The following is a 20057-nucleotide window of genomic DNA, read 5'->3' as shown; positions in this document are numbered from 1 at the left end:
GCTGTACGAAAACTTCACAATATCACAAGTGAAGAATAATAACAATCTTCCTAGCAAACTATTTGTACTATGTGTCACATACCGTACCAAATGTTTTACATGCATTATTTCACTAATCCTCACAGCAATTCTTCTTAGCAGGCACAATTATCGTCATCTCCACTGTACAAATGGGAAAATGCTCACTTAAATAAAGTAATTTGCTCATGTCACCAAGCTAGGAAGGATTCAAATCCAGTCTTTAGTTGCCATAGCTTCTGCTCTCAAACACTCTCTTTTACTACATCTAATTTTCCTGTCATTGTCACCTATTTATCTCTTAGTTACTGTCACATTTCAAGATCACTGGCAACTAGTTCACAGTGTTTTTCTCTTTCTTCCAAATTCTATCATCATCCCAGACACATCGAGGTCCATGCACACAATACCCTAGCCTTGTAGTTTAACAACCTCCTCAACTAACATGAACTTCACTGCCTACCTCAGTAGGCTCTCCCACCCCAGGGTGACACCTCAGATTACTGCCTGGGTCGAAACCAGTTGTTAAATCTTTTATTAGCTCCTCTCTGACCATAGCCAAGAGTCATTACGGCTCATGTCTTCCTGATTTCCTACCACAGCCATTCTTCAACTTCATCAAGAACTCTTCGTTTTTCACCCATCTGAATCCTCCATTCTCATTCACTTTCAGTTTCCTACGATTTGGTTTCCACTTCGACCATTCAAGAGAAACTGCTTTCATTAGGATCATTAATGACCTTCCACAAAAGACTGGTTATCTATAATGTCTAGAACCTGACCTATTCTGCATGAATATTTCTAGAGTTTAAAAAATTTAACTCTAAAAGTGAACAATGACCAGAAAACATAAGATACTGGAGCACCCAAACTATAGCACATAATATGAGGTATATGCTAAACTCACTTGTCTTACAAATTTTTTTGGCATAAAATACAGAAAGAGCCAAGAACTGTCACAGCCCGCACATCATGGCGTCAATTACAATACAATTAATGCGCTCATACCTGGCAGACTGATACTGGTCACTCAAGCCTAGCAAATCTCACTGATAACACACACAGCACCAATTGTACTGTAATTACGACACTGGGGGTAAATTTTATTTTCTATTTTGTTTTGGTTTTTTTTTTTTTTTTTTTTTTGAGACAGTCTCACTCTGTCGCCCAGGCTGGAGTGCATTGGCACAATCTCAGCTCACTGCAACCTCCACTTCCCAGGTTCGAGCGATTCTCCTGCCTCGGCCTCCCAAGTAGCCAGGACTACAGGCGCCTACCACCACGCCCAGCTAATTTTTGTATTTTTAGTAGAGACGGGATTTCACCATATTGGCCAGGCTGGTCTTGAACTCCTGACCTTGTGATCTGCCCGCCTCGGCCTCCCAAAGTGCTGGGATTACAGGCGTGAGCCACCGCACCCGGCCTTGTATTTTGTTTTTAACTAGAGAGGCAATGTGACAAAGTGGTTAAGAACATGGACTCTGCAGCCAAGACTCTGGGCTTGAATCCTGGCCCTCTTGTTTCCTTGGGTGTGTGATCTTGGGCAAGTTACTTAACCTCTCTGTGCTTCCTCTGTGTTTCCTTGCATATCAAATGGGGTTAACGATACTACCTACCTGATCAATCAGTTAATACATGAAAAGAGCTTAGAAGAGTACCAGGTATATTGGAAATGCTATAAATACCAGTTATCATTAACATTAATGTTAGAGGAGTATTTTTAAAATCCACTGTTTGGATGCTTCCAGCTAAATAGTCTACCTTAATTGCTAAATCCAAAGAGCACTTTTCAGCTTACAACTTACTTGACGCTGTGGACCACTTCCTCCTCAGAACTCTTCATTTGGACTCCAAAGACCATCTTCTCCTGGTTTTCCTCCTATTCGTCTGGCTGCTCTTCCTCAGTTTCCTTCATGGGTTCTTCTTCTCCATTCCCTGCCACCCAATGTCAACTCTCTTTTCTTCTCACTCTTACTCTCTCCTTGGGTGAATTTATCCACCACACCCATGACTTAACACAGCACTTTCTGAACTTGCATCGTTTGCATAGATTCACCGTGATTTTTGCCATTTCCATGTATCACATATATTTTTAATTAATATTTCCCTTTTATTGAGCTCACTTGGCCTAAGTGATAATGTCCATAATTATCAAAGGTTAGATGTGCAAGTTATGTTTCTCATACACATTAAATTCCTATCTATTAAAATTTTTTCAAGTGTTTATCTATGTACCAGTTTAAATTATCTCATATGCACTGCAGTAAACAATGGCTTCCAAACTTCCAAATGCTGAAGACTCCCAAATCCTTCCAGGCGGGGTTGTATCTTTTGACTTCTAGACCCTACTAGAACTACTACAGGATCTTAACCAAGATGTCCCACAAGCCCCTCTGAATCAGGAAGTTCAAAAACAAACATCTTTTCCTCAAAAATAAACATTTGAAACCAAGTTCTTTCCTCTTTCTGTATGCTGTTTATCAGTTAATTGTTCTACATGCCATTTTACTGCCCATACCTAAACCCTGGGAGTCAACCTAGACTCCCCAGTCTCCTTCAATATTTCTGTCCAACGGACCACTAACTCTCGTCATTTCTGCTTCCCTAAGAAATCTAAAATTAGCACACATATACTTCTTTATGCCCAGTGCCACTGCCTTCACTGTTTTTCCTCTGAACTAATTTAACAAGAAGTCTCCTAACTGGTCAGGCTTGCCTTCAATCTTGGCATCCTCTAAAACTCTGATCATATCACTTTACTGCTTAAAACCATGCAACAGCTTCCCTTCAGCTTGAGAATAAAGTCCAACTTCCCTAATATAAGCATAGAAGACCTTTTGTGATCTTGCTCCTGCTTTTAACCCCAGTCACTCCACGACACACAACCTAGAAGCCAGTCATACCCAACTGCTTGTCCTTCCTAAGCAAAACTTATTCCGCAACCACCTAATGTCTATTAGTTCTTAATACCCAATTTCGGGAAGCATTTCCTGATCTTCCCACTACCATCAAGTTGATTTTTGCACCTCTTCTCTGTAAACAAGAGCACCCTGCCCATGTCTCTGACAGCAGTTTTCACACTGTTTGACCATCACAGGTTTATCTCTGTAGGGTCACTATGGATCCAGAGGATATATTGTGCAATCCACTTGTCATCTATACTGCTATTTACTTAATAGTTTTCTTTAGGATAACTCAAATCTTAACTTAGATGTAAACTAGTTTTAATAGAAATGTTGATATCACCAAGAAAGCTTGTTTGGTACCATAAAATTTTTTATAATACAAACAAAAATATACTACTAAAATTAAATATTAAAATAAAGAGCTTCTGATCCCATCAGTTATGGTGAACTAGACACTCTGGGGGAATGTACTGTTGGGAGGAAAAAGGTAGATCCTAGATTAAAAAAAAAAACACTTTTTGGATGTTTTTGCTGAGATCATAGAAATAGGGAAACATTTGAAGGCACCCTCTCCATGCAAAAGCAACAAACCTTGAGCTAGAAATTAAACTTGGCTACAGTTTAGTGCTACAAGCAGTGGTGCCAAGAGCAGTAATAGGATCACGACACTGAGCCCTGGGCCAGAAGCAAAATGTAGGAATTCAAAAGTGATGCCAGCTAAACTTCCTGGCTCCCAGACAAAGCTGATAGAAATGCTTTCAGAAAGAAAGCATCCTCAAATTAGACTCTCAAGATTCCCACAAAGATCAAACAGAAGTTCATAATCAATGATCACCAAACACATGAGGTGACAGCTACATTGAGGGAGAGACAACAGGAAAAAAAAAAAAAAAAAGCAATAAATTTAGACATCCCCCTCCTCAAGGATATCAGACATTGAGAATGTCTGATATAGTCTACAGAATAGCTATAGAGTCACAAAAATCAGCATATAACATGAGAACATGAAGAATGACTGGGCATATCAAAAAAGAACCAGGCAGAACTTTTAGAAATTAAAAATGCGGCCGGGTGCGGTGGCTCACGCCTGTAATCCCAGCACTCTGGAAGGCCGAGGCGAGCAGATGACGAGGTCAGGAGATCGAGACCATCCTGGCTAACACGGTGAAACCCCGTCTCTACTAAAAATACAAAAAAATTAGCCGGGCGTGGTAGCAGGCACCTGTAGTCCCAGCTACTCGGGAGGCTGAGGCAGGAGAATGGCGTGAACCCGGGAGGCGGAGCTTGCAGTGAGCTGAGATCACGCCACCGCACTCCAGCCTGGGCGACACAGCGAAGACTCCATCTTAAAAAAAAAAAAAAAAAAAGTAATTAAAAATGCAATTGTTAAAAGAAAAAAAAAGAGATGGGATGGGTTACAGAGGATATTAGGCACAGTTGAAGAGAAAATCGGTGAACTAAAATATATGCCTTATGAAATTACCCAGCACTTAAATTCTGGTAAAGAGAAACAGAGATAAAAAATATGAAAGATAAAGAATAAGTGATCTGGAAACAGTTTAGTGTATATATATATCCAGTTAAAGTTCCAGCAGGAGAGAAGAGACTAATGAGACATAATATTTAAAGAATACAGGGCTCAGAAACTTCTAGATCTCATGAAAGACAAAATGCAGAATCATGAAACACATGCATCCAAAATAGGATAAATATAATCTCGATCTAGACTTAGAAGTGAAATGATGTAACACCAAAGACAGAAAATCCAATGTAACTAAAAGAAAAAGGATATTTTCTTCAAAAATGCATAAATAGGCTGGGCACAGTGGCTCATGCCTGTAATCCCAGCACTTTGGGAGGCTGAGGTGGGCAGATCACGAGGTCAAGAGATCAAGACCATCCTGGCCAACATGGTGAAACCCCGTCTCTACTAAAAATACAAAAATTGGCCAGGCATGGTGGCAGGCGCCTGTAGTCCCAGCTACTCGGGAGTCTGAGGCAGGAGAATCACTTGAATCTGGGAAGCGGAGGTTGCAGTGAGCCAAGATCGCGCCATTGCACTCCAGCCTAGCAACAGAGCAAGACTCCACCTCAAAAAAAAAAAAAAAAAAAGCATAAATAAAACTAGCAGCACACTTTGTATAAGCAACAGCAGAATAGTATTCCTATCCTACTGACAGAAATGAAACACCAACCTACAATTGTACATCCATCAAAATGATCTGTCAAGAACAAAGGTAAAATAAAAATACTTTTAGATTTTTTTTAATATCTAAAACCGAGTCAACCACCAACCAAGACACTTGGAACATACCAATTAAAAGACAGAGGTTGTCTGGTGAGATTAAAAGAAAAATCCAGTAATATGTCCCTTATAAGAGACACTTAAAATGTGAGGACACTAAAAAAATCAAAGTAAAATGAAGGAAAAGAATATTCCAGGTAAATTAGCACCAAAAGAAAGATGGGATCAGACAGAAAGCCTCTAAGACAAAGAAGTAAACTTAGAGAAGATTACAATATAGTAAAGGTTCGAGCCACTAGGAAAATAATGTTAAGCTTGCATGTAGCTAATAAAAGTCTCAAAATACAGAAGAACAAAAATTGTTAGAACTACAGGAAATCTGTTAGAAACTAGTAATGGTGGAATATTGCAACACACTTCTCTCGGTTAATGATAGGATAAACAAAAATTAATAAGGATAAAGACTATCAGAACAACACAAATAACAAGCTTTACCTAATAGACACTTAACAATTACACAATATATACTCTTCACAAGTATACACAAAACAGTTCTAATAATTCACTATGTACAAGGCCATAAAGCAAGGGCAAAAACAAAGATGTTAAAAAGATAAAATATTCTCTGGCAACACAATTAAGAAATCAATAATTAAAGGAAAATAACTTAATACAGACACATTTGAAAATTTAAAAATGTCTAAGTAACTCATAAGTCAAAGAAAAAATCAAAATAGAAATTTTAAAAATACTTAGATTTGAAAGTTAATGAAAACACTATAAATTAAACTATGTTAGATAAGCAAAAATGAACTTTGAGGAAGTTTACAGCCTTGCATGCTCATACTAGGAAATAAGAATGGTTGAAAATTAATGTTAAGTGTGTAATTTAAGTGAGAAAAATAGTAAATAATAAACTGAAAGTAAAATGAATAAAAGGGAAAAAAGATCAATGAAATAAAAAACAAATAATAGAACAAATTAGGCCAAAAGTTAATCCTTTGCCAAGATTTAAAAAATGGACAAACTTTTACTAAGACTGATCAAGAAAGAGAAGTCAGACATAAATAATATTCAACATGAGAAAAGGGGAACACATACACAAATAAAACAGACTAAAAAGAGAATTAATGCCATACCATGAGCAGTGGCTCATGCCTGTAATCCTAGCACTTTGGGAGGCCGAGGTGGGCGGACCACTTGAGGTCAGGAGTTTGTGAGGAGCCTGGCCAACATGGTGAAACTCCGTCTCTATTAAAAATACAAAAAAGTTAGCCAAGCATGGTGGCGCACACCTGTAATCCCAGCTACTTGGGAGGCTGAGGCAGGAGAATCGCTTGAACCCGGGAGACGGAGGTTGCAATGAGATGGCACCACTGCACTACTCCAGCCTGGGCAACAGAGGAAGACTCCACCTCAAAAAAAAAAAAACAAAACAAAAACAAACAAACAAAAAACCATACCATAAACTTGATGTGAAGAACTTAAAAATTATGATGAAAGGACAAATTTCTAAAACTTACCAAAACTGACTAAAAGAAATAGAATACCTGAACAGTCCTATGACTATTCAACTGCTAATTACTACTAAACCTCCAAGAAGAAAACATTAGATCCAAATGACCTTATAGTTAAGTTCCACCAAGCTTTTAAGAAACAAATCACTCCAATCCAAATTCTCCCAGGGAACAGAAAAAGAGGAACTACTCTCTAACTCATGGTATAAAGTCAGTGTAACTTTAATACCCAAGTCAGATAAGACAGCCAATAAAAAATGAGAAGTGATTCTAGCCATAAACAGACACAAAAATCTAAATAAAATATGAGCAAACTCAATCTAGTAGTTCATAAAAATATGATCTATAAAGACCAATTTAGGTTTATCTCAAGAAAGAATATAAAAGAAAATGAACAGTTTTAAATCTATAAAACAGAATTCATTACATTTAACAGATTAAAGGAGAAAAGACACAAGATATTCTCAACAAATGCACAAAAGCATGTGACAACTGCAAAGACTTCCCTAACTTAATCAAAGGTATCTACAAAAATTCATAGCAAATGTTATTCTCAGCTGAGAAATATTCTCTTTAAAATTGAGAACAAGACCTCTATGCCCACTATAATCGCTTCTAATGAACAACCCTAATCACTTCCATTGAACATAAGTATAAAGTATGCCAGCACATTTAAGACCAAAAAAAGAATAAATTTAAAGCAAAAATAACTAGAATGAAAGAACCAAAACTGTCACTATTTGCAAATGATATAATTATCCACACAGAAAACACAAAGGAATTTCAGAAAAAATATTAGAAGTAGTAAGTTTATCAAGTGGATGACTAAAGGGTCAATATTTTAAAAAATTCATTAAATTTCTATTTAACAATAAGTAAGTTAAAATATTTACTAACAATAAAGTTAAAATAGAATCTTTAAGAACACCACCATTTATAATAGCAACAAAAACAATAACATCGGAATTAACATATAAAAAGTGGAAGACCTCTATGGAGAATATTATAAAACTACACTAAAACCTTAAACAAATAGAGATACATACCATATTCTTAGATAAAAAGGATCAAAATCTTAAAGATTTCGATTCTCCCCCAAACTGATTCAATTAATTCTAATTAATACCCAAAGGGTTTTTCATGTCATGTAACAAGCTAATTCTTAAGAACAAATGACCAAAAATAGGTGAGATTCAAGTCCTCCCCAGATACCAAGATTTCAAGTAAAACTATAGTATTAATGATTAAGACAGTGTGGTATGAACACAGAGACAGACAAGGTGACAAGTGACACAGAAAGGCAAGCCAAAAACAGACCCATGCAGGTAGTAACTAAACATGTAAAAGAGATGGCATAGCAGACCACTGGTGAACAGAGGGCCAATTCAATACATGGTACAGGGATAATTAGAACCACACAGGAGAAAAACAAAAAGAATGTGGATCACTATCTCAGAACATACACAAAAATCAATTCCAGATAAATTACGAACTTAAATGTGGAAGACATCATTTTAAAACCTCTAAAAAGAAACAGAGGAATGTCTTTATAAGCCCAGGGCAAGAAAGGTTCCAATTAGATTATGTTAAAATTAAGAACTGCTGTTCACCAAAATACACCATAAAGAGTAGAAAGGCCACAAACCAGAAAAAGATATTTACAATGCACATAATCAATGTTACCAGTTTATCAGTTTTAAAAGACAACTCATCAGAACAAAGGGTAAAATATATGACTAGATATTTCATAAAAAGGAAACAAAGACAGTTCATAAACATACAAAAGATGCTCAATCTCATTAATAACAAAAAATGCAAATTAAAACCACAATGATGCATCATTTCATACCCATTCCATTGGCAAATATTAAGCCTGACAATAACAAGTGTTGGAGAGGTTGTAGATCAACTGTAACTCTTACACATTGTTGATCAAAGTATATAAACAGACAAAACTGCTGGCCAAAGTACAAACTGATACAACCCCTTCAGAAAGTAATCTGACATTATTTTGCAAAGCTGATCATTCATACCCCTTGATCTAGCAATCCCATTTCTAGCAAACAGCTTACTATAGTGATATGGCAGTATTTCTTTCTCTTTTCTTTTTCTTTTGCTGCTGAACAAATTAACATGGTGGTATTTTAACCTTTTTTTTTGCTCGCAAACCACCAAAAGTGCTTTTTAAAATTGGATACCCCTTACCCATTAAGATGAGATTTAAAAAATATCACCACGAGATTAAATAATTGCAAAGGGTGAATTTCTAGAACATCACAGTGACATTTTAAAGTAAAACTGATATCTCATTCTTTTAAATGTATAATTATTACCAGCATATGGTTGGCCAAAAAACATATCCTGATAACATTAAAAAAAAAAAAAAAAAAGAAACTGTATTGGAAATATATCTCTTAAGGAAATGGATGGGGAAGTGCCAGGATTAAAAGAGGCTTTCCCTAACACTATAGCGGTATTTTAAATTATCCCTTTGTAGGCCAGGCGTGATGGCTTAAGCCTGTAATCCCAGCACTTTGGGAGGCCGAGCCGGGCAGATCACCTGAGGTCAGGAGTTCAAGACGTGACTAGCCAACATGGTGAAACCCCGTCTCTACTAAAAATACAAAATTAGCCGGGTGTGGTGGTGCGCACCTGTAATCCCAGCTACTCGGGAGGCTGAGGCAAGAGAATCACTTGAACTTGGGAGGCAGAGGTTGCAGTGAGCCGAGATCATGCCACTGCCCTCCAGCCTGGGCAAAAAGAGCAAAACTCCACTCAAAAAAAAAAAAAAAAAATCCCTTTTTTTTCCCCAAGTGAGTTTTCCCACTTAGGGCAATGCCATAGTAAGATTCCACAAGAACCTGTGGTTTGCCTTTCTTATGTAAAGTGCAATGTTAGAAACATAAAGTGAGAAAGTAGCACTAGCAGGAGGCCTCAGGCATTACCATTTTTAGGAAAGAGTACCTACGGAATGTAATGATCTAGAAACTGATTCATTAACATCATTTGTACCCACACACTCCTTAGCAAATCTTCATTATTCCTCTGGGGCTCATATACCCCAGTGTGAAAATTAGAAAAATTCTTACAACTGTGAACCAAAAAGTATATAACTTCATAACAGCAAAACCTAGAAACAACCAAAATGCCCATCAACAGAAGAATGCATACACTGTGTTATATTCACACATGGAATACTACACAGCAGTGAAAATTAATGACTTACATCTATACCGAATATTACTAACTCAGAAACATCAAGTGAAATAAGCAAGTCCCAGAAAACTATACCCAATATGATTTTTTTCTACTCAAAAACAACAGAAACCATACAATACATTTTTGAGGGATGTATACATATCTGATAAAATTATTTTTAAAAACAAGGCATAATATACACAATTCAGGATGGTAGTCACCTCTGGAAGTAAGCACATTCAATACTGGTCATTCTGATTATTGGATTGAGTGGTGAATTCATAGGTGTTCATTTTATTGTTCTGCTATACAGCTTGCATATGTTTTACATATATTTTGAATTTATTAAATACTACAATAAAATGGAGAGGAAAAGAAAAATTTTTTTAAACATTCATCATATGAAAAAATACTTTTAATTAAATCACCTAACCTGCCACTAAAGAGGTACATATTTAACATATCATGGAAATTCTATCTATACATCAACCATAGGAACTGACATACATTAGGTATACAATAAATGCTCATTGGAATTAATCTTATGAGAACCAAAGGAGATAAAGACTAAGCCAATTAGCTGTAAGAGATAAATCCATAGGCTGACACAGAGCTATAAGAGAAGCCAAGGTGGCTACAAGCAAATTTAGCAGCAACCAAAAGTCATAAGGAAGCTGGTCAGTAAAGAGACGGCAAAAATGTAAAGTCTAATAACATAAAGTGTTAGCAGGGTTGTGAGAAAATGGTGTTCTCACTCAACACCGGTGACAGTGAAAATTGGTACAACCACTTCGAGAGCTTCTGTGATACTTGGTTAAGTTGAAGATGCACATAGCCTACAATCCAGCAAATCTACTACTTAGGTGTATTTCCTACAGAAACTTCCAAATGTGTGCACAAGCAGACAAGTACAAAGATATTTATTGCAGGACTGTTTTTAAGAGTCAAAAACTGAAACAAGTTCAAAGTCTATCAACAGGTGAATGTATAAATAAATATGGTATATTCATACAACGCAATTCTATACCAGCAATTAAAATGAATGAACCAAAGATAACACAATTATTCAATCTGTTCATATATAAACCTCAAAATACGATGCTGAGCAAAAAAAAAAAAAAACCAGCAAGTTGCAAAAAAGCATGTATATTTTAATACCATTAAAGTTTAAAAACAAACAATTATATTGTATATGGATTCACCATGATCAAAGTATAAAATATGCCAAGTAAAGATATACACAAACCTCAACGCAGTGGCTATCTCTAGAAAAGGAGGGGAAGGAACTGAGAGCCATTTTATTTCTTTAAAAAAAAAAAAGAACATCTGAAGTAAATTTGGCAAAAGATTAAATAACCACGTCTGTAAAATCTGAATCATGGGTTGGTTAGCTCCCCCTCTGTATTCGATATTTGAAATATTCCAGAAATTAAAAGAAAAAAAGGAAAATTAGACAATAAAAAATTGGGCAGAACAAAGACAACAAAACGCAGCCGTTTGCTCAAGCACGAAACCTTGAGCAAACGGAGCAGTAGCTGGGTCCCTAATGGGTTTGAAGTTTCTTACCCTAGGTGTCCTTATACTATATCCCATTTTCCTTAGGATAAATCGCAAATTTCTTGCAACAAAAAAATGTCCTAACTAGGGTCCTAGTTATAAGGAAAAGACTCCCTCCGGAGGAGTAAAATCTGTAACATTTCTACCTTGTTTCCCTCGCCAGGATATTGGGCAAAATAGAGATTTAGGTGAATGCCATAAAATACTCTATAAACCATTAAATATCATCAAGAACGCCTAAGGACAGCATCGCCCAGTAGGAGTGTGCATGTATTTTGAAAGGTCTCTGCAACTGAGGGGGTTTTGGCGTCCAGGGCACCTCTGGAAAAGGCACGGCGCACTGGTACCAGCCCAAATTCACCTACGTCTCGGCTTCATTTTTAATCTTTGCTCCCACTATTCTGTCCCCTGAACAGGCTGGCTGGAGGCCACACTGGCAGCGTCAACACTGCGGAACAGCTGGCCAGACTCGATCCTGTCCACCCCTCTTCCCATTAGCGTCTGTGGGAGAGAATGCTCAGAAAGAGGCGCGGGGGCGAGGGGAGCGGCGAGGTTACCCCCCTCCTGGGTCCGGTCCGTGGGGACAGGCCCTGGACTGGACTGCCAGTTCACACGAAAACAGGTGGCAACAGAGTCGTGAACACACGCACACACAGCAAGGGGTGTGCACGAACGTTCACGAACACTCACCAACGAAACCTGCACACAAGAGAGACCCACTCGACAGAACTAAACCGGCACACAAGAGATCACGCACTCAACAGGACCCATGCGCAGACACTCTGGGTCACTCGGAGACACGCAAGGGCGCACACTTGCGCGAGCAAGGCTCTAGGCGGGGGTCGCGATTGCAGAAGGCGCGGCCACGCGCGCTAGGGGACGCGCAGCCCACAGACAGGGCAGTAACACAAAGGGGGGCCACCTGCGAGGCCGAGAGCGCCCACGCAGCCGCCAGGGAGCGCGGACACCGACACAAAGGGGGCCACGAGGCGACACGCGAGCGCGGGCGCCTCCACCCAGCGGGGGTGTCAGCCACGCACCGGCCGAGGCACTGGCAGCGGGGGGATGCGCACAAAGAGACTACTGCCACTCTCGCACCGGCATCCCAGGGCCTCGCTCCCGAAGGGGCACCAGACCAAGGGGGCAAACCCACTGGGGCAGGCAATGGCGGCCACACCCCCTCATCGCGCGGGCCCCCAACCCATGCAGACACAGCAGGCACCGCAGCGAGGGACGCGAGGCGACGCGCACACACCCACACTCACCACACACCCACGGAGGGGGTGTGGAAGGCCCCGCTCCCCCGGCATCTCGGCTGCAGCGGGACTAGGTGACACATCCGGGAGCCCGGCAGCGCGCCGGGTGTGCACTCACCCGGGCCCGCCGCCCGCGAGCCTCGGACGCGGGCAGCAGCAGCAGCAACAGCTGCCGCCGCCGCCGCCGCCACCTCCGGCCCTCCACGTCAGCCGACGGCGGGAGGGAGCGGGTGGCGGCGCTAAAGGGAGGTGCGTCACGTGGGCTGGCAGCGCGCGTGCGCAGTCGCACCCCACCGCCCCCTCCTTCGCCTTAGCAAGCCGCGGGATCACGCCCGCCCCCGCGCTCGCTGGCTCCCATCCGGGGAGGGTCGTCGTGCGCCTGCGCCACAGTGGGGGTTGCCGTCGCGCCTAGGCTTTTCCCTCAGGTTTTCCGCTTTTCTCCCCCACTGCGGCTCCCCCGTCGGCGCTTGCGCAGAGAACTCAGTGCTGAGGTGGCCGAGGTGTCAGGAGGGGCCTGGGTGGGCGTATGAAGGACCCGAGGTCGAGTGCCCCCAATACCCCGCCTCGAATGAGAAATAGAAGTCTCCACGAATGGGCGGGGCCCGGGGCCTGGGCGCCGCGACCTAGTAGGCCCGCATGCTGTTGGGCGCCGCGCGAGCCTTGTTCCCTGCCCTCCCCTCCCATAGGGAGGCCACGCTTGCAGAGCTGGAGCGCGCGTCTGTTCCCCCAAGAACCCCCCTCCCTGCCCTATCCTCCGCCACCCCTTCTGTTGCGGGTCGCGCGCCAGCCTGAGTGCCTGTGTGCGCGCGAGGCGGGGGCGCGGGTTGCGGACGGAGGCGCGGGAGGCGGTTCTGCGCGGCGGAGGCGGTATACCCCCGGCGGAGCGAGGAGGCGAGAATGGACCAATGGTGCCAGGGAGCACATCGCTGACGGCTGATTGTGTTCCTTTTCCACAGATTGTCTAAAGCCCCAGGAAAAATGGTGGAAAATTCACCGTCGCCATTGCCAGAAAGAGCGATTTATGGCTTTGTTCTTTTCTTAAGCTCCCAATTTGGCTTCAGTAAGTACTTTCCTGATGGATGGCCAGGGGCTTTTTCTGGCGTTCAGTGACAAGGGAAGAATACATTGGTTAGACTGCACACATGAACTGTTTATTCTTTCTCCCTATGTCTCTTTTTAAGAAAATCTGAAGGGATCTCGTGTTTGTTGAGTGTTCCGTGTGCCAGCAGTAGCCTAGGAGGTTTTAGTCTCTACAAATATTTATACAGCACCAGACGCGATGGCAAAGTGAATAAAGCCTGGTCCCTGCCCTTAAGGAGGTCGTGGTCTTGTGGAGGAGACAGATGGGTAAATCTACAGTTAATGCTCAGTGTGATGAGTGTCAGGGAGCACGGTGGAGAGACATTGAAACCAGACTGGAAAGTCAAGGCTTTCTACTGAGGCCTTTCCCCCTGGCACTGATGCTGATTAGAAAAGAGTGGAGGGAGGGAAGAAGTGGAAGGGCCTTGAATGAGGGCGTGAGAGGGTTTGGACCCGAGGAGCTTGTGATGGCACCAGTGTGCCCTGCGGGATCTGGGGAACAAAAGAAGTAGGCCAGAGAAGTCGGGTTGAAAGGTGTGTCCTTTGCGTCCTGGATCTCCGTTAATTTAACCCCATAACATTCCATTTTACAGATAAGGAGACTGACGCTCACTGAGACACTAATGTGCCCAGTCACACAGCGAGTCCCAAGTCTCTCCCCAAAATGATTTGGGAATTTTGAGGCACACAAGAGGGAGAAAATTGAATGTCCCTGATCCAACGTTCTGCAACTCTTTGGAAACCAGGAAAGTGGACGAGTGGTAGTACTTCTGAACCCTAACTAAAATATATCAGCCTGCACCATCAGTACAGCTTGCAGATGAATGTAATGGCCAGGCTATTACAACTGAAGTGAAGTGAAGAAGTTACAACTGAGTTCAAATTCTGACTCCTCCACAGATTAGCCATGTGAGCTGGGACACTCAGCAAATTTTTTGAGCCTCAGGTTCCTTATCTGTAAAAGGGTAGTGATAATGATGGTTATTAAATGCTTATGACGCATGAAAGAGTTCTATGGGGTAGGTTCTGTTATTACTGTCCTTTAAAGATGAGCATCCTCTGGTTTCAGTAACTTGCTCAAGATTGCAAAGCTACTAAATAAAAGCCTTCTAAATTTGAACCCAAATACACTGGCTGACTTCACTCTGCTGCCTCTTCTGACTGTTGTGAGGATTAACTGGGGTAATTTATGTAAAGCATGTAAAATAACGCCTAGGAACAGTTAAGGACTTAATAAGTGTTAGCTATTGATGTTATTGTTAGCACTTTTGTAAATCCTTGTTCAAAGAGTGTGTCAAGGATTAGAAGCTATGTGAATAAATAAAAGCAATCACTTTAAGGCTTAAATTCTGGCCGGCGCGGTGGCTCACGCCTGTAATCCCGACACTTTGGGTGGCCAAGGCAGGCAGATCACCAGAGGTCGGGAGTTTGAGACCAGCCAGACCAACATGGAAAAACCCCGCCTCTACTAAAAATACAAAATTAGCCAGGATGGTGATGCATGCCTGTAACCCCAGCTACTCGGGAGGCTGAGGCAGGAGAATCGCTCGAACCCGGGAGGCGGAGGTTGCCGTGAGCTGAGATTGCACTATTGCACTCTAGCCTGGGCAACAAGAGCGAAACTGTCTCAAAACAAAATTAAATTCCATGATACCCACAACCAAAAAGTAATTCAAGTATTTATTGGTGCTTACCATGTACCAGGCACTGTTATAGGCCAGGAAGGACCAAAACAGCCAAAAATGCCCTGCTTTGAGTCTTTATTCTCATGCTAGGGGGAGATAGTCAATGGGCAAATTAAATAAGAAAAACGTGTATAGTATCAGGTGATAACGTACTATGGGGAGAAATTAAGCAAGGGGAAGGAGGATACGGAGTGGAAGGAGGGCCTTCTAATGTGCTTCTATGTCATCTTTTATTACTCATTCATGAGCGCTTACCACAATGTAGTGAAAATACCAATTTAGTCTTCTCTATTCACCACTAGATTTTTAGTTTAGGGAGGGCAGAAGCCATCTCTTTTGGATTCAATATTGTGTCTCACACTCCTGACATACAGAATTCTGTAATACATATTTGTTAAGAAAAGAATGCATCATCACTGATGTAGTAGGTAGTTAAAATTTGTCTCTGCCGCTTACCTTGGGTAGGTGATGTATCCTTTCTAAGCTTCCATTTCCTCATCATTTAAAATTGCATACTTGCCTTGGAGGATTGTCTTGGAGGATTATCTTAATGCGTACAGAATGCTTGGAACTGTGCTTAACCCACAGTGAGTGCTCAGAACTTAGCCATTGTTGTTATGGTAGGATAACAGTAAAGAGTGCCGAGATTTGGGATTGAGGGAAATAACATTGTACTCTGGGAGATAGGGCAGAAGCTCAGTATGTGGTGGATGAGAACTAGGATAGGTAAATTTCCCTTTGAGCAATTAAATATCTATAATTACTTCAACCTTGTGGGGATGAAGTATTGAACACTTACTGTACATAAAGCAAATTGCTAGGTAATAAGGATTACAACAATTGCTAAGCCATGATTTGTATCCTTGAATTGCTTAAAATATAATGTGAGAGTTAAGATGTTAAAAAAAAAAGACTAATACAGTAATTATAAGTATTATAAGAATTGTGCAAACAAGGAGCTAGAAGAACTGAAAGGAGGCAAAAATCATTTCTGAGTGAATCAGGGACACTTCAAAAGAGCTTTTCTGTTGTATCTGAATCTTAATAGGTTGATAGATTAGATGTATGTCTTACTGACTTCTCTTCCTCTTTTTTTTCTTTTTCTTTTCTACAGTACTTTACCTCGTGTGGGCCTTTATTCCTGAATCTTGGCTAAACTCTTTAGGTTTAACCTATTGGCCTCAAAAGTAAGTTTAATATATTTCTTAAATGAGGATATAATTAATGCTGTTTTGAGGAGTCATATCATTTCTTAAACCTACCCAAATCTTAAATATTTGTTCCCTTAAAATTCATGAATAGCCATATAGAAATTGAAAGCTTTTTAAAGATCGCTATTGATACATCTCTAATTAAAGATGGTAGCATGAACACACGTTTATCTCCATCCATTTCCTCCAAAAATCTTGTTAAAATGACCCTACAGGAAAAAAAAAAAACTGAAGATACAAACCACAGAAACAATACTATAGCAGAAAAGAGATATCAACCACATTTTGGAAAGTGGATTGCGATAGGTGAGAGGTAACTGCCTTTGTTTCTGTGATTTTCACGTTGCTGAAGTAGGGAAGCCAGCAAGAATATTTGTGCCCTAGAACTCCAGAATAGCTGAGACATTGGGGTACCAGGTAGCTCTTTAATTCTGGGTTGGACTGAAAACATGTTTAAAGAACATATGAAGGCTTCAGCCTTCAAATCTCCCTCAGCCCTCAAAGCTGGGAGGCCCGCCTTGCCCTCCCCTGCAGAAAACAGGAGTTTTACTCTCTGGCAAGGTTAAGTAAGAGTCTCTAGCATGGGGGCCACTAAGTCTGAGTGTGGGAATGAGGCATCTTACTGAAAACAGGGAAGTAAGTGAAAATCTACATGGCTTAATGAGAAGGTTTACCTGCTGCTCCATCTTCCATCTTCCCTCTTGGGGCTTCCAGGCTTATACCACCCTACTCCTCACAGAAAAAGATAGATAGTTCTTTCCTGAGGAAGCTGACCAGCCCGAGAGAAAGGATCTATAATTTCTGACATTTAGAGGACCCTAGTGAAGTGGCCAAGTCTCTTAGAGTAAGGCTGACCAATTGACCATCCCTGCCCACATACACATAGTGCTTCCAACTCACTTGTTAGCACTTCATTTTTAAATATGAATGGACTACTCTAAGTTACCAGACATTAAAAGAAAGCCTCTAGCATGAAATGAAAAAGCAGAAAAGTAAAGGGAATTTGAAGGAAATAGAGATAATGCAGGAAACAGAAAAAAAATTTTAAATAACATAAAATTCTCAGCGGTAAGAAACAATTATAACTATGAAACAAGAACAGAATGCTATGCAAACAGGAAATTATTGTATTTGGAAATTGTAAACATGATAACAAAAATTAAAATTTTAATTGAAAGATTGGAAAATAAAACAAAGTTAATCTCTAGAAGTTAGAACAAAAAAAATGAAAATAGAAGAAAGTATAATGGTTAAAAATCAAACTATTAGAAGTTCCAGAAAGAGAAAATAATAGAGAACAAATCATTTTAAAAAAAAAAAAAACCTCTGGCCAACATTTCAAGACCCCATTTCTACAAAAAAAATTAAAAATTAGCCAGGTGTAGTGGTGTGTGCCTATAGTCCCAGTTACTTGCAGGGCTGAAGTGAGCTTAGCAGGTTGAGGCTAGTGATCCATGATCATGCCATTGCACTCCAGCCTGGGTGACAGAGGGAAATGCTTTCTCAAAAAAAAGAAAAAAAAAAAAAACCACTCAAAAATAGCACTCCATGTACATAATGATACTGAGAGGCATAATAGAGTCCTATCAGAGAATTTGAGGGCTCTGATATTGGTGGATACCCGGGAAACCAAGTGAACAGACAAAAAGATGTAATTATTCCAGAAAAAAAAAGTTGTACAAGAAAATATATAATAATAATGTACTAAGATCCTCAGTTGCAAAATTGTTTGTGTAGGTACAATTATTTCTAAAACCTGCTGCTATAATGAGAAATTGTGATGTAAGTATAGAAGAGGATAGGAGGAGGTTGATTCCTCATCTCCATATTAGGAAGCCTAGAGAAAATGTCTGTAATGGAAAAAAATGAGGAAATGGTAATATGAGCATGTTTTGTAGCAATGAGGAGGTAAGTACCAGAAGACAGCTCAAGTGCTCAAAGCATTTCTTTTTGGAGAGTGAGACCCCAGGGTTGGGATGGTGGGATAGAGGACTGCAGTTTTTCATTATAAGCCTTGTGGAACTTTGTCTCTTATGTACACATATTACTTTATAAAATTTAAATTTAAAAAAGTGTTGGCTTTGTGACCGACTCTTGAGAATTACAACTTTTTTAAAGTGTCTATTATGTACTTTAATATTCTCTTTGGCAGATATTGGGCAGTTGCGTTACCTGTCTACCTCCTTATTGCTATAGTAATTGGCTACGTGCTCTTGTTTGGGATTAACATGATGAGTACCTCTCCACTCGACTCCATTCATACAATCACAGGTAACTTTATATAAAAGGAAAGTTCTGGGGCAATGAAAGAGTGGAGTTTTTTACCCAGAAAAGCAACAAAGAACGGGCTGCAAAACCCACGTTGGTGGTGCGCGTCTGTAATCCCAGCTACTTGGGAGGCTGAGGCGGGAGAATCACTTGAACCCAGGAGGCAGAGGTTGCAGTGAGCCAAGATCCCGCCACTGCACTCCAGCTTGGGTGACAAGAGTGAAACTCCATCCTAAAAGAAAACACACACACACACACACACACACACACACACACACACACACACACACACACACACACACACACACACACACACACACACACACACACACACACACACACACACACACACACACACACTGGGACAGTAAAAAGAAGCTACTAAGAGAAATGAATACAAACTTATACAAAAGGAAATATTTGCATGAAGGAATTAAGTTCTGATGAATATGCACTAGCTATATTCATGGAGGAAATAAATTATAATGAATTATAGCACTGGTTAGCAGGTATATGTTCCCATAAAAACCACAAGTATATGCTATATGTGTTTATAATATGTTCCCATTAACTTTGCCTGAGGGAAACAGACACCGTTGATCAAGGGATAGCAAATAGTACACGCAGACCTTGTTCAGAAAAAGGACTTTGGGGGTGTGTATCCTCCTCAGGATCACTGTGTACTCTTTATTCCGATTAAGTGGATAAAAGAGCCACAACACATTCGTCTGGTTTTATTTTTTTAAAGTTCTTTCAAGTCTAAAGATGAAAATAAATCAGACTCCTGAGCTTGCTTAAATTCTAGAAAGTAAAGTATTTTTTAAGTTCCCTGGTATGATTTTTCAACTTTTCAAAACCTTTATTAGCCTCTACAATGTATTTTGAAAATCAATTCTGTTATTTTTAAATGTCTTTCTAATACACTGCATTCCATGCATTCTTGATTGGAATTGGCAGCAAATAGGTAATTTGTGCAAAGAGGGGAAATTGTTAAGTTTGCATGAATATTTATACCAAATGATTTAATAGTTTTGCAGTGTTGATTTAAATACATTTTCAAGGCCTGGATATAATTCTGTTCCCATGAGAAATGTGCAAATGAGACTTCAATCATCA

The 20057-nt window shown here is 40.4% G+C and overlaps 2 protein-coding genes across 27 annotated transcripts in view; one reads left to right on the top strand and one right to left on the bottom strand.

Annotated features, from left to right (window-relative positions):
- TTC3 (tetratricopeptide repeat domain 3) overlaps window positions 1-12985 on the bottom strand; it is a 130780-nt gene extending 117795 nt beyond the window's left edge. For 9 of the 19 annotated variants that reach the window (XM_054542495.2, XM_054542498.2, XM_054542494.2 and 6 more), the window contains exon 1: window positions 12697-12922. In XM_054542495.2, coding sequence (XP_054398470.2) covers window positions 12697-12751 — 55 coding nt within the window. In that variant the 5' untranslated portion in view covers window positions 12752-12922. Of the gene's footprint in view, window positions 1-1823 lie in introns of all 19 variants that reach the window. The other 10 variants (XM_063720888.1, XM_054542501.2, XM_024239257.3 and 7 more) reach the window with 6 other exon arrangements.
- The window catches only part of PIGP (phosphatidylinositol glycan anchor biosynthesis class P), a 38115-nt gene continuing 31012 nt past the window's right edge, over window positions 12955-20057 (top strand). The window contains exons 1-4 of one of the 8 annotated variants that reach the window (XM_009233940.4): window positions 12955-13122; window positions 13654-13757; window positions 16577-16649; window positions 18826-18944. In XM_009233940.4, the coding sequence (XP_009232215.1) occupies window positions 13676-13757; window positions 16577-16649; window positions 18826-18944 (274 nt within the window). In that variant the 5' untranslated portion in view covers window positions 12955-13122; window positions 13654-13675. 8 annotated transcript variants of the gene reach the window in all.

The sequence above is a fragment of the Pongo abelii genome, chromosome 22 (genome assembly GCF_028885655.2).
Source record: "Pongo abelii isolate AG06213 chromosome 22, NHGRI_mPonAbe1-v2.0_pri, whole genome shotgun sequence".
Classification (NCBI taxonomy): Eukaryota; Metazoa; Chordata; class Mammalia; order Primates; family Hominidae; genus Pongo; species Pongo abelii.
Note: the sequence above shows the minus strand (reverse complement) of the source record. Positions and strands in the feature narration are given on the sequence as shown.